Source organism: Pagrus major, chromosome 22, assembly GCF_040436345.1.
Source record: "Pagrus major chromosome 22, Pma_NU_1.0".
NCBI lineage: Eukaryota > Metazoa > Chordata > Actinopteri > Spariformes > Sparidae > Pagrus > Pagrus major.
In genome coordinates, this window is record NC_133236.1 from 18,708,181 (window position 1) to 18,723,738 (window position 15,558).

At 41.6% G+C, this 15,558-nt stretch overlaps 1 protein-coding gene across 1 annotated transcript; it reads right to left on the minus strand.

The window, feature by feature from the left end:
* Nucleotides 1-2,405: 2,405 nt before the first annotated feature.
* akap12b (A kinase (PRKA) anchor protein 12b) lies at nt 2,406-15,342 on the minus strand. Its single transcript, XM_073492778.1, has 3 exons — nt 15,120-15,342; nt 6,896-11,221; nt 2,406-4,708 (listed from the first exon to the last, which is right to left on the minus strand). Exons 1-2 carry the CDS (start codon nt 15,142-15,144, stop codon nt 6,900-6,902), a joined length of 4,347 nt encoding a protein of 1,448 aa, XP_073348879.1. The 5' UTR covers nt 15,145-15,342; the 3' UTR covers nt 2,406-4,708; nt 6,896-6,899.
* Between the last annotated feature and the right edge of the window lie 216 nt (nt 15,343-15,558).

A 15,558-nucleotide genomic window follows, 5' to 3' on the forward strand; every position in this document is an offset into this window, starting at 1 on the left:
GACAAGTACACATAACTAATAGAAATAAGGTGTTTTTATCTTAATGCATTTGAATATTAAGTTTAAGTTATTTTAAGTCCAGTTAAACTGTCTTGATACTGTTGTTATTTCTTCTAGTGGAAAATAAATTCCACATCATAATGTTATCGCTGCAACATTAACTTGTTTTTGCTGAAAAAACTATAAAAATGTGTGGTGACAATGTGATCTGTCCATCTTTATCCAACCCCTATTTGCAAAAACCAAAAGTCTAATAAGTCTATTAAGTATCCTATAACATCCTAGAGACAAATGCGAAAGACTTTTAATGTCATTTTCCACATTATGTTAAAGGATGCTTGTTAACGAAGCCACACAAACAGCTCATTATTGTGTATTTTAGAAAATTATTATAATTGAAGTCCTTGTTGAATTTATCGACTTTCATTTATTTTAATAAATCTATGAAAATATAAAACACATGCCCATCCCTAGTATGTTTAATATGTGTTGTTTTATTTGTTTTGCTTTGAGCCAATTCCACCCAGCCTCAAGTACAAGTTTGTGACGGTGAGGATGAGGCCCACTTCCAATTCATTTGATTTTTCTACTCCCGCTATATTAAGTATTGAAAAGCAGCTGCTGCTTCGATGCAATGAGCCCAGTGTTTGGCTAGGTGGAGCTGTTTCTCTTAATGTCAACTCAGGTCCAGTGAGGGGGGGTGGCTGTCAAATTTGAGGTAATATCTTAACTAGTGTTTTGTGGTGTAGTTGCCAATCATTTGACTATCTTTGCCATAAATCAATATTCCATCACATTTTGGTTCACATAATTAAAAAAAACACGTGAATTTGATCTAATGAGTGTTACATTTTGACGAACGTGGAAGGATTCTTGTTTTGTTTGGGGAATTGAAATGCTGTACTACTGACATTCATTTGACACACAGAAATATGCACATCTTTGTGAAAAGTCGAAATCCCTCCTCAGCTCAAGTTGTATTTGTTCTTCTGCCACACCAGTCTTGTAACTAAATGGTCGTGTATGTGTGTGTTTGAACATCTCTGTATCTCAGGAAGATGAGAAGTTTCACATAATGTCTCTTCTGTCCTCTCTCAATAATCAGTCATTTCCACCCCATGATCCCTCTCCTCAATGCCCATCTGACATCTACTGTGATCAATCTGTGTTCTCAGGAATGTGAGTAATTTTCTGTATAAACAACTTGTTTTTTTTTTCAGTGAAGAGTGAACAATAAAAACATGTCTTTTTAAAATTGTGGATCTTTTTTGTCCCAACAAACGAGCTTCAGGAGCCGTTGAGCATTTATAAGTATTATATAAACATTTAGTATATGTGTTATAGCACACTATAGTTCAATTATAGCTAGCTAAGATGACATCTCACATGTTTATTAATGGACAGTCTTTGTCAAATGTTTTAACTTGCTATTGACAACACATTTTATATTCTTAGTCTGTTTTTTACTTGTTTTATTATGTGTTTATACAGCAGCCTCCACTAATGGATGCCCTCAGGTGGAGTTATAGATGTTGACTAAACATAAACATATATTCCATATTCAATTTACAATTTACAAGATTGTCTGAAGGGGAGGGTGTTGTCTTATAGTCTCCTTTGAGAGACATCGATATCGCCTTAGAACTACATTATAGTGTGTTACAAACCATTTAATTAACGTTTTTACTCTGCCCATGAATCCTAAATGTAGTTGCTGGGGGTTAAAGGGTCACAAATTCAAATTCAATTAAATTCCTGTAGTGCTATTTATCCACCTAGATTGTTTTGGTGTGAATTTTGGAGATATCAGTCTGAAACTTTTTACTTTTATTCCCTACCTATTAACACAAATATCTGTACTTTCTACTCATTATATTAACAGCTTGGACTAATCCTACTGATACTGATTCTGCTCTTTGAATTATATTAATATGACATGAGGTTTTACTTTGCCACTTTGGGTACATTTACAGAGCTGGTACTTTCTAACTTTTACTTGAGTAAAGAAGTTGATTCAGTACTTTACTTCTAAGTCTTTTTTTTACACAACTATCTGTACTTCTACTTGAGTAAAGAATGTGTATATTTTGCCACTTCTGATGATAACCCGGTTACTCCAGATAATCCACAGACCTTGTTGTGAGCAGTTTCATGTAGGAACCATTTTCTTTCTGTATCACTGTCATCTAGTTCCATTATACTTAAGAGAGGGCAGACATCTCTATGGCTGGTATATCCAAAACTCAGCAACTCACACCAAAACAAACAGGTAAGTGAAGAAATATATATTTCTGATTCTGTGGTGAACTGTCCCTTTAAGTTTTATCCTTGCTGCAGTTATAAATAATGTCTTTGCAGTGATTAATTATGTGTTTGAAGGCCCAGGGATTAATACAAAACGCACACCAATTTTCTCTAACTTTATTGAATGAAATATAGACAAGTTTCTGCATCCTTACTATTAACAGCTTGGGAAATACAAAAGACAGCTAAGACCATGCTACATGGATATTAGGCTAAATGGCTGCAGATTATGAGTTAATATTACAACAATATGGTTTTTAAGTACATACAGTAGGTAAACAATCTGTACAAATGTTAACAGGTTCACAGTTAAGTGTGTTACAAAAAGCAGGGAGGACTGAGTGGGCCGGTGCCCAGCTAAATGCTTTACATTAGGCAACAATAGCAAAAGTCTTTAGTTCACTCTATTTATTTTTATATAAAGCCGAGTATGGATGTGACACACCTTCTAGAGTCAAAGTAAAGGGAAGTGGTGACCTAACAGGGGTCCGTACTTCCTGATTTTTCTCTCGTTTGGTCATAAAGCTGAGTGAAATGTGAGCTGCTCGTGTCAGCCACCAAATTAAAATCGATGGATTGTAGAAGCACTCACAGTTAATCCTCAAGATATCTGAATGATTGACACAGTGCAAGTTTGCAAAATTTGGTAGGAAATAAACAAATACCAGTGTAACCCATAGTCACATGTTTGCTTTGGTGCTAGTGGATCAGAGGAATGTTTAAGTTATTCCGCCCTGCTAAAAAGAAAACTCCTACTTTGCCAATAAACTAGCAAAATAAGCCCTGACCTTATTACTTAGGTTAAATGCATGACTCAAAGTGGCTGAGGATGCTGCAGGAATTTAATTGGATGCAACTGATGTCTTATCCCATGAGCAATGGAAAGACCATGACTCCCTGACTGATCTTAACTCGATTTGGCTTTTAAATTAAGAATAAAATGAGCTTTTGTTTTTGCCTCTGGTACCATGCAGTCGGTGTCTGTGCCTCTCTAAATCCCCAACCGGTGAGTTTAAATCCTCCCTGGTGCCAGATTAATGAACCTGAGCTATCATGCTGGGTGAAGAACACGACATAGGAGCAGGTACCATGAGACTGGACTGAACAAAGTTTATCACCCTTGTTAAAACATACAGTCAGCGGGTGAAGACTAAAGGGTTCACTACTTTTTGTAGGCAACAGAGGGCGTCAATATACTGTCTTTTCATCTTGAATATAAATATAGTGTATAGAGGACGGTGTTAAAACTGCTACACACGTAATACATACAGTATGTCACACACAAACTCAGAAAACATTGCCATTATTAAACACGGTGAACATAATTTGCTTTTCAAGTGTTTCTTATATCTTCCAGCATCCTTTATATGTCACTGTTTACCAAATACCTCTGCCACATGATCAGATGAGGGTGTTATAATAGTATTTTATTGTATTATTACATGAAACAATGTGTAACAATGTCTTTTTTCACAGTAAATCAGGCAGTGATTTCTTTTGTCTTACCTACATGAAGCTTATTAAGTATTTCGATTGGGTGCAGAGTGACAAGACAAGTGTCGAAAGTCAAACGTGGTGCATTTGATATCATCACTCATACTCGCTGCCCTCTTGTTGTTTTCTTCAGTCAGCGTTTATCGCTTACTGTCAGTGGAATCACACTTGTACCATGGTTTAGTTATAATTGCTACAGTCTTAAAAATAATCACTGAATATGACAATTAAAGCTGTGATACACCGGTCACTTATATGCAGCAGTTTGGTAAATTTTAGATAGCATCAACTGTTAAATTGACTGTCATTTTGTTGCTCAGAAGAATACCTGATGTATCACAGCCTAATATGGGAATTTCAAAAACAGGCAAGAATTTTACATACAATAACAAAATAGGGCAAAAACTGAAAAAATAAACACTTAAGGGAAACGAAAGAATACTCAAGATATAAATACAATATACAAGATAATAATCCTCCATCTCTTCACCTTCTGGCACCATCTCACTCTCGCAACTTCACACATGCAAACGCACACACATATATGAACAGATTCACACTCAACCGGGTTGCAGACCTTCATCTGATGCAGCAAGGGCAATGGAAAGTCACGGAGACGCTGAACGTACATCACACTGATTACAAGCCAGATGGGATGCCATGCTTTAGTGTGTGTGTGCGTGTGTGTGAGAGTGAGTGAGTGGGTGAGGATATGGCGGTGGGACGTCACATTGGGCTGCAGGATGGGTTTGGAGTCTCAGTCAGTCTCTCTGGGCGGGATGGGTGGAGCCCAGTCTCAGTGTGTTAGCACAGAGCTGCCTCTTCCTCTCTCTCTCTCTCCCTCTCTCCCTCATCACTCACTTCCTGGTCCAGACATTGTGTCTCCCAGGCATCAGTCGTGTATCTTCAGCTGTGATGGAGAGGCACAAGAGCAGATATTAGGAACAAGAACAGACTGCATCTTTTCTGAGCTTGACATTACATTTGGCCACAACCATGTCACCTAGTATGTTATATTGTAAGAGTAGACTATCATTGAAGGATAAATAAACAGTCATTGTCTACTGACACCCATTATGGTTTCATAGTTCACAAAACATTTCTGGAGCTTCACATCAAAACAGCGTTGCAACATTTTCATAAACAACTGAAGTAGATGGGGACTTGTTTTAAAGCATTAAAAAAAACTTTAAAAATACATAAAATGGCTCCATACAGCTCGTGTGGCGTAATCCAAATATCTGGAAGCCCTGAGATTCCAAATTGATTTGAAAAGACGATATTTACACCCTTTTATAAGCCAAAATTACTGAAGCTGCTGAGCTAAAAGCGTTTGAAGTGGGTGCACTTGATTGACCGCGCATCAAGGGTGTAAATTGCGTCTTTTCAAATCAATTTGGGATCTCTGGGCTTCTGGAAACTGAGATTATGCCTGGTGAGCAGTATGGAGCCATTTTGTTTCCTTTCAGTTGTGTTTTTAAGTTTTAAAGGTCCCCATCTACGTCATTTGTTGAGGAGAATGTTCCTTTAAATTTGGACATTTTCTGGGTTCTTTACTATGACTGTAGTCTAAATATCTTTGGGAAGTGACATTTGAGGAAGTCATCTTGGGCTTTGGGAAATACTTTGACACAAAAATTTACATTTTTCACTGTTTTCTGTCATTTTATAGACGAACCAACTAATTGATTAATGAACAAATAAATCAAGAAATTAATCGACAATGAAAACAATTGTCAGTTTCAGTCATAGTTTATATCCCGTTTTTTCTCTCTCATTTTGATCAATGTTGGTATTTAACTATCTAAAGCTTTCTTAATGCAACCACTGCCTTCAATTGTGCACTATGGCACTTAAGCTATTGTAGAAGTGATATATTGTTCAACCCTTGCCATTTTAACAAAGAACAACGACTAGAGTAGGGACAAGTAGGGACTGAAACATTTGTTTGATGAACTGGTTCAATAACTGTCTTTAATGCAAGACATTTTAGAAGACACTGAGCTCTTTTCTGATGCAGGAGGCGCAAGCTTTTTTCCTAACCTGCTCGAAACAACCACATCTAAATTATAAGTGGGACAGATTGCTATCACTTCATACTTGAATTGTTTTTATGTTAACTTTATATTGTGTAAGGCACTGCCAATAAATCCATAGAGGTATAAATAATTTATAGCATGAAAAGTTATCAATTGACTGTACACCATTGGTGTATACCATAACTCCCTAGTTATTGTATTCTTTATCCCTCACATCCATTTTTAGTTTTTGTTTTTCTCTTTTACTATTTGATTTTACCTGAAACCTTCTTTTTTTTGTTTGTTGTTTATATGATTCAGAACACACACATACACACTGTACCACTACTGCCAATAAGCTGCTGTAACTCACTAAGCTCTTTCCTGCCTTACTTTCCCATTTCCAATCCTCTCCCGACTCTTCCCTGCTGCAGACCTGCAAGACTGCTTGATAAATATGATCATGAACTTAGCCCAGTTTAGATGAGTTAATCAGTGTCACTAAAACCTTGATTCACACAAACTTTGCACTATCCGGTACTTATTAAATATATAATTCACTTAAAGCAGCTGAAAAAAAAATAACATGAGCTCTTTGAGGCTTTGTAATTGAATATAACAAATGTGCAGTCCGACATGGTTTCTTGACTCCACACTGAGCCCGTGATAGAAGAAAAACAGGAGGAGGGAGAGGAGGAATCATAATCAGTCTTTCAGCACAAGTTCATCTGCCCCTCACACACCGCTTCCCTTTAAGACCCCGGCCTACAAAGAAGGGGTCAATGGCGGCATTCCTGCTTTGATATCAAAGGTCCCCTGGTTACTCATAGCCCGAACAAAAGCTTTTTCATCTGGCCTGTGGGCAAATCCCCTCCCCTACTCCCTAATAAAAGTAGGGCCCATTGATGTTTCAAAAAAGCCACCATGAGAAGATTGTTTGATAGGCCAACATAGGAATTTTGAAAATTACTACCTTTTTTCATTCTTAACTGTTCCATCACTAATTTTATGATACTGAAATGCTAAAAATCATATTTAACTATAGTTTTTTATGAAAAAGTTGCCAAGATCAGTCTCACCTGCTCATGACGCTGCTGTGATCTCTGTGGACACAGGCTCGATCTCCTTCACGGCCTCCTCGATCACCTCGATCACCTGTGCCATCACCTCTGCACACTTCACCGACGACGTTTTCTCTGTCTCTGGTTCGCTGGCTGCTGCGTCTGTGGCTTGGCTGGGAGCGGAAACCTCCACCGAAGCTGTCGCTTGAGGTTCTTCTGACACCGTTGAGAGTTTATTTTCACTTGCAGGGCTCTTTGCTTTAACGCTGGAGTCTTCCGCCACAGGACTGTTGCCGTCAAACTCTTCCACAGCCTCTTCTTCCACCGACGGTTCCTCGAGTACCTGCGCTGTCTGCAGGACCACTTGGACTGGCATGTGAATCTCAAGCACTTTCTCTTTGTCCCCCACTGAAGGTGCCTCTGGCTTTGCTTCTTCTGGTTGTGGTTTCACTTCCTCAGTTGCTTCTTTTACTTCTGGTTCCTGAACCTCTGTGTCTTCTTCCTTGACTTCTTCAGGCTCTTCACCTGTCTGACTCTCTGCCTTTATCTCCACCACTTCTTCCACTACAACAGTTTCTTCACTTACATTTACCTCCACAGCTTTCTTCAAACCATCTTCTGGTTTCTTCTCCTCCTCTTCAGGCACATCAAGGCTCTCTGCAGTTTCTACTTGGACTGCTTCGATGAGCTCCATGGCGACACACAATGGCTTTGGTGCAGTTTTTTCGCAGGTGACAGCAACAGGGGTATCAGTGATAATGGGTGTCTCTGTTGCGAGCTCAATCTCCTTCTCTGTTGTTGCCACAGCCTGGACTGGTGCTGGCATGTGGGCTGTTGGGGTTGTTGGCTTTTTGGGTTCTTCTGAAACTTTATCCATGGCATCTTGAATGACAGCCTGGGCAATGACCATGCTCTGAGCCTCAATTTCACTGGCCTGCTGAACGTCCTCCTTGACTTCCTCCATCTTCTCATTTTCCTGGTCTGTTTGGACGGCAGTGGCCTCCACAGCCTCTGCAACTGTACCCTCCTCCTTGGTTTCCTCCACCTCAGCTGGCTCTGAAACATCTGCCACTTGGTCAGACTGCACAATGACTGGGGCCACAAGGACCACTGTGTTGGTGATAATAGCAGACCCCTCACTTGGTTCAACAACTGCGATGGCTGGCTCGGTCTCCTTTGTGATGGCAGCCTTTGTGGTTTCGCATATGGCCTGATCCACCTCTTTTGCAGGGCTGTGCTCTGCAGCAGCAGCAACCTGCTCCATGGCCATGATCACCTCCTTGGTTTGTATAGTTGGCTCGGTGACTTCTATGCTTGGGGTGCAAACAGCTGCTTCAGATGTCGGCCTGATGGGATCAATTAGACTAACTTTAGGAGAGTTCTCGCTCATGGTGGCAGGCTGAACGACTTCGGACTCCTCTGCAAGAGTGCTAACAATTCCAACTTTCTCAACATCAGGTTCAAAGCTCTCACTGGCTGACTGAATGACGACCGCGCCAACTAGTGAATTTTCAACAATAGGCTCAAGCATGGTGGTTTCTACTTCGTGCACTTGGGCCATCAGCACTTCATCTTCAGTAGCAGTGGCTTCCTCTGTCACTGCTGGCATCTCTTCCCTTATCACCTCTGTGCTCAGAGCATCACGGATCACAGCCACGTGCTCTATGAGGGGCATTGCAGGTTTCTCCAGAGCTACTTTGGCAATCTCCTTGGTTCCAAGGCCAGTGCAGATAGCCATGGCCTCTTCACGAGTGTGTGGTTGCAAGATGGTATTTGTCTTGGACTCTGCCTTCTCAGTTGGTGGTTCATACTCAGTCTTTTCTGAAGCTACCATTAGTTGTACCTCTTCAACAGTCACAGATGTCTGGGTTGGAATTTCACTGACACTGGCCTCTATGGCCGCAAGAACCTGCTCTGCCCTCTCCGGCATGGGTCCCTGAGGAACAGGAGTAGTTTCAGCAGCTGGAGCCGGAGCGACAGGCTTCACCTCAGCTGTGGACAGTCTGCGTCCTGTGAGTCTTGGAGCTGCAAGGGGCTCAATAGCCTCATCCTCAGTTTCATCTTCTGCTATGTCAGTGTCAACAGACTTTGGCGTGGCAGCATTCTCAGCCTCCTCTGGAATGTCACTCAACTCATCATGTTTGTCATCAATGTCTTCCACAACAGCTGGGATCCATGAAGGTGATCTATCTTCAGCAGTAATTTTAATCTGGATTGCAGCTGGTTCTGAAGCTGATTCTGCAGCTGGTTCTGCTGGTGCTTCCTCTTCAGCTTCAGCTGGCCCGTCATACTCTGAGAGAGGAACCACAGCTGGGGTGTCAGAGTCCTCCTCACCTGAGACCAGTTCAGCAGACACTTGTTTTTCAGCTTTCTTCTTTCTGCGTCCAGGCAAGAACTTCTTCAAAGAGAAAGATGACTCCTCTTTTGGTGCTTCACTGTCTGACAGGACTTTTTCTGCAGACTCCTCTGGCTTTTCCTCAGCTTTGGCCCTGTTCTTGGACATAACATAGCGTTTCAGTGTCTCCCAGGCAGACTCTCTGTCAGGGGGGCCGCTTACAGGTTCAGGAGCAGACACAATTTCTTTCTCACTCTCTTCGGTTTGAGAAATGACAATGGGAGCCTCAGTTTTTTCCTCCTGCTCCCCTTCTGCCGGTGCTGCAGATGCTGCTGGCAATTCCTCTTCAATCTTGGTCTCATCATCGTCATCTGAATCAGAGGTCTTCCTTGTCCTCTTTTTGGGTCCACCCATACACATCAGAGCCTCCCAGGAGACAGAGGTGTCCATTTTCTTTCTGGGCTCCTCAGTGCTGCTGACCAGTTTTTCACCGTTGTCAGTCTTTGGCTCTTCCTCCGTTGGCTTATCCTCCTCAGCCTCCTCTTCAACACTCTTATCTGCTAATGCTGCGCTCTCAGAAGAGGAGAGGGTTGCTGACTTTGTCGGCTTCTCAGCCGTGGCTTCATCTTCGCTCTCAGATGACCTTTTCACACGCTTCTTGGGTGTTACTAGTTTCTTGAAGGAGGACCAGGCAATAATACCATCTTTTTTCTTTTCTCCATCAGAGCCAACTTCACCATCATTCTCTTGGCTGCACTCATTCTGGCTCACATCCACAGCAATAACATGCTCTCCTGACTCCTCAGAAGATGTGGGCCCACTTTCAGCTTTTGGAGCCTCTGCCGACTCAGTGGAAGATTGAAGCTGCTCAGCCACCTGCTCTCCAGACTCAGTGAGCTTCGCCTCGGCATCTTTCTTGGTCTTCTGTTTCTTTGTTGAGAGCTTCTTCAAACCAGCACCAGTGAAAAGCTTCTTCAGGGGGCTTCCCTGGGGCTTTGCCTTCTCCTGTGAGGACAGCAGCTCAGCCTCAGTGGTCACCTCTGTTGGAGCCTTCTCCTCTTCTGCACTTGCTTCAGCCTTTTCCTCTTCTTGTTTGGTCTCTTCAATAGTATTTTCTGCAGGAGCAGGGGTTTCAACAATGACCTCAGGCTCTGATTTCACTTCCTCTGGAGTAGCTGTGGCCTCCTTCTTGGGCTCTGGTGTTTCTTCCTCAGGAGTTGCTGGTGCTTCCTCCTTGGTTTCTTGCTCCACCTCCTCCTTCTCCTCCTCCTCCTTCTCTTCCACAGCAGCAGCAGCAGCAGGAGCAGCAGCAGCAACAGCAGCAGTTTCTTCTGTGTTAGCTGGCTCCTCCTCAACAGCTGCCTCCTTGTCTTCCTCTTCTTTTGGCTTCTTGATGCTGGCCTTCTTTCTCAGGTTAGAGAAAATTCCTGCCATGAAGAGCTTTCTGAAGGGTGACACAGTGGTCTCCTGGGGTAGCGGAGGGGTCTCTTCTTCCTTCTCAGCTCCTTCCTCCTTGACTGCTTCATCAGTAGCTTCAGTGACGGTGCCTTCAGCTGGAACATCAGTGGGTTCAGCTTTGTCCCCATCTTGAATGACTTCGGCCTCGGCAGTAGATGCCTCTGTGTCAGCCTCCTTTTCTTCAGCTGTGCTCTTCTCCTCATCAGTGGCAGCCTCCACCTCCTTTGTAGGCTCATCAGTCTTACTAACCTCCTCTCCTTCTTTATCTTTGACTAAGACTAGCTTCACAGGCTCTTTCTCGTCACTTTTGTCCTTCTTCAGTGTGAACTTGAAGCCCACAAAGCGGAAGATTTTCTTGAAGCCCACTTCACTGGCATCACTAGGTTTCTCCTCTGCTGCTTTCTCCTCAACGGCAGAGATGTCATTGGCATCAGGAGACTCTTTCTCCACTTTCTCGCCGTTCACTTGAGGAGCCACTTCGTCCTGGATGGCATCCATAGTCTCAGGAGCCTCCTCCTTCTGAGCCACGGACACACCATCTGGCTGGCCAACTGAAATGACAAGAAATAGATCAGATCAGATTTCTCATCTCTGTTTTCCCTCTGCACCTCAAGGATCACTAACAATACTCACATGTTATTAAGAAAAAAATTACTTTATCAGTTATGATTTAACAGAAACAGGTGATGATATAAAATCAAATCATCCTCCCAGGCAGCACAAGTCACTCCTCACGTCTTCAATAAAAATGTCTTTGTCCATTACTCTAAGCATGAACTCCATTAAATATAAAAACACGTTTTATATTATCGATGAGAAAGCCATCTGCAGATAATCAGAGACGTTGCAAGGAAAGTATTCACTGAGATCCTGACCCCCAGAACAGATTTTATTAAGCGTGTGACTATCTAATTGGTATCAGGTTTCAATTTGGTAGAGCTAATCCTGTGCAAAGTAAGCACGCCAAAGAAATACAAGTTTAGGCATTGACACAAATAAAACAGTAATCCACAGAGAAAGCTCCATAGAAAATGTTGCACAATGAAAGTAATTCTAGTCAATACTTGTGGGTTGTTATTAACCTCACAAGGGAACATCATGTGCACAATTTCTACTTTCTTTTGATGGTTAAAATGGATCACTAATTTCATTATTGTGATTCTTATACAAATGTAAGACAAATTACATATAAGCATCTGAGATAATACACACAAACACATGATGTCTGCCTGCTTTCACTTTATGTGTTTAGACAGAGGAAGGCATAGGGGGATGACAACCTGCCAGCGTTTTTTTTCTCTCTGCCTTTCTCCTCAGGTCTCACTACAGTCTGCAAAACTTCACATGTGATACCTCTGGACTCTCAAAACAAATTCCCAAGACTTTTAATGCCTGGCTATCAGCTTACCTGATTACACACACTGGGAAACACAAGACGTATACGCACTCCCTGAAACCATGCAAACTGTGGGAACTGCCTCCTTCTCTTTACTTGTCGGTCACTTTAAAAGCACATGTCAAAAATAAAATGTGATGCTCTTAACTATGTATAACCCTTTTATTCAAAACTAGTACACCCAAATGTATATGGGAACATGTAAAACACAACATATTTGATCTCAGCTTTCATTTGTGTTATGCTGTCTGCTATGAAAATTGGATTCAGTTTCCAAATGAATCTGTGAAAGATGACTACGTTCTTGTCTCACACAAAAATGTAAAACTATGCACCCACATCTGTCCACATCCTTTTGCTAAATTATAGACATGAACCTTCAGTCAGTAGCACTGCATTCCTAGAATATTATAGCTTTAAATATAAAAACCTAGGTTTAAGGAGAAAGCCTTTCATGTTAAATTTGTATGACGAAATAAAGAAGCGCTTTCATGTTGTTAGTGAGGGCACACCCATATCTTATGTATAGATTTGACTCGAGAGGAATGTGAGCTATGCCTTTCACGCAAATTATTTTAGGATGCTCTAAACATAATCTGAATTTAAATGCTAGGGGACTTCAAGAATGTTTATTTGTTTTTTTCAGTTAAAGTGCGTCTCGACTGCACCCATGGAGGAGTCAAACCAAACAATAAAGGCCTCTACTACTACTTCTACTACAACTACTACCCCTCCTTAAAATAAGTCCCAATCCCCTTGACCCAAATTCCACCACAGCAGGATGGATGGGGACCCACCCCCCTTCACAAGGCACACACACATGTGAACACAATAGCCTTCTAACCCTCTCTGGCCTCCGAAAATAAAGGAAGAGGGGGTGGTCCACTTTTCTACCATCAAGACACACTGCAGCTTGGAGGAGGTTTGCTGACTTTACCAAACTGATGTTAACACGAATAAAGAAAGCCCTGAGTGACTTATAAAATAATCATGTTGCACATTTCTCCGAACAAGAACCACAAACCTCTTACAAAAACTCAATAACTCAACTAAATCTAAAAACCAAATCCTTGTTAGTGTACGTAATTTAACCAGTTCCTCTTAGCTGTTTTCATTGAACTTCCGGTGCAGTGCCTTGAATGAAGATGTCTATGTGAGTGTGTGTAGGCCAGGCCTGACTGTTCGCAAGCCAGATGAGGCCATGTGTGTCTACATGTATAATAAAACAGGAGTCATGTTGATTTAACAGACTGCTGGCATCTCTCCCGTCTTTTTGATCTCTGTTTTCCTGCTTTTTTTTTTTTTTACCAACACACAACTGTTAACATCTCCAGATTGATTTGGTTTTAGAGGTGGGAGGTCGGGGGTGGGGGGTTAATGTGTGACGGAGGGAGGAGGATGGGTGTTTTGAATAACGACTGTACCAGAAAGAATGCGAGTGTGAGGGGTGAGGCTACAGGGGGTGAGGCGGGGACAGTTAAGAGATGAAGGGATGGTGTTGAGGGGGGGGTCTTGCCCTGGGGCCGAAACCCTTAGAGGGTGTTACATATCTCAGACTCACACATTCATAGTTGAGATGCTTCTCTCCACTGCAGACAGGCTTTGTTTATGTGTGAGGGCATGTTGTAAGACGATGCTCTCATATTAAATATCATCGCCGCAGCCAAAAAACAATTGCTGCAAATCAACACCAGTCTCCAGTGAGATCAGATAATGTTTCTGTTGTGGCTTTTTCAGCTCTATTATGAGTCTGTGTGCTGTTGAAGCGGATAAAAACTTAGCCAAATATATGCAAATCCTTGTTGTTATTAATTGTCTGGAGCACAAGCCCTTTAAACAAAAGAAGTCAGTTAAAAACAGGGCATGGAGACGCCCCACGCCCTCCCCCAACAGACCCTGTCTGGCACCCCCTCTCTATATCAAAGATGTGGTCAAAGTGGCTTCGGGGGATCGTGCTCATCAACAGCTTAAACTTAAACAACAACCACTGTCTATTATGTCCTTTATCTTATTAACAACAACAAAAGATGTAACTGTATGTTAAATTAGATCAAAAATATCAAAAACACAAATATTTATCTGTCAACATCAGTGTTTTGATATTTCATCTATGTGCAGAGATCACCGTAAAACAAAACATTTCAGACCTGCCCCATCTGAACCATCACTCCCAGTTATAAGACCTGAAGGAGAAATTGGTCTTGGCATGTAATTAATTCCATACGCCCCTTTCTCCTCCCTCCCTATCCTCCGAGGCTAAACTGAATAAGCCCACTGGGAATTAGGATCCCTACTCTAATCTAATGAAACACTTCACATGACGGGATACAGGGAGCTGGCTCGGGCAGTGACATGAGATAAAAGCAGGCTTTGAGAATATTTCTGTGGATGCATCTTCATTTATTTTTTCTATCTGGCAGCTGTCACTGTGAAACTACTTTCCAACACTGAAGTTTGGCAGGAGTGTACAACCGAGTTCAGGGCACTCATCAGTGGGTGGTTAAAGCACTGTGAGTGACACTTGTACAGTAGATAAACAGGTTTTTATAGTGTAACTGCAAAAAGGGATGGAAAAAGAAGGATGTTTGGTTTTCTTACACATTTTCTGTAAAGCTACTAGTGATACTCAAGAATGATGAATAAACACTTGATGATACACAAACTAAATGATTATATAAAAGTGAATAAAATGATAAAATTACAGCATTAAAACGTTATTTTACTTTCTATACAATAAGGCTCTGCAGTGGCCAAAGCAAAGTCACCTCCAAGTAAAATCACTCAACCGTGCCGGGACGTCTACTATCCACAATGCTGACTAACCACACCCTCAGGACAACAATGCCTTCAGCGATACTCATTCATGAAACAAGAAACCACTGCTTTAGTTTTAGACATACTTCATTGGAATAAATGATTTAAAGCCAGCAAATATTGTCAAAAAAGTTTCCTTTACTTTGAATAAATGCAACCACTTTTTTTTTTTAGCAAAGTCGAATACAACTTTAAATTGATAAAAGAAAAAGAACATAACCTCATTGAATCATTCTTACCTGTTAGAGTTATTGTCCCAAGCATTGGTATAAAAGTCCCAAAATCCTTTCTCCAAAAAAATCACCAAAACAAAAACAGATACCAAAAAGTTTCAGATGATTAAAAAAATAAGTCTACACTTGTATTTCTGTTGTTTTCCTTTGCTTTTCTGCCCACTCAATAAAATCTATTTACTTGTATTTATTCTTCTGTGAGTCTTCTCCGTCTTGACGAGCAAACTGTGTGAAGCTGTCCCTCTTTCTCTCTCTTCCAGCACCTCTCAGCCAGTATGAACAGAAAAGAGGGCTCCACACACATTTCAACAGACTGACACACATGTCATGTTAGGACCACCCCTGCCTCCCTCTTCCTCCCACCTCTCTCTCCTCTCTTCAGCTGTTCTGAATGAGCCCCCCCCTCCTCCACCTCCTCCACCTCCTCCTTATCCACTCACCCTCC

What these genes read in the sequence shown, in the direction of transcription:
- akap12b (XM_073492778.1), bottom strand. Translation starts at nt 15,144, where the DNA reads ATGCTTGGGACAATAACTCTAACAG. An exon ending in TGGGACAATAACTCTAACAG is followed by an intron (nt 11,222 to 15,119) that starts GTAAGAATGATT and finishes TTGTCATTTCAG; the next exon opens with TTGGCCAGCCAGATGGTGTG.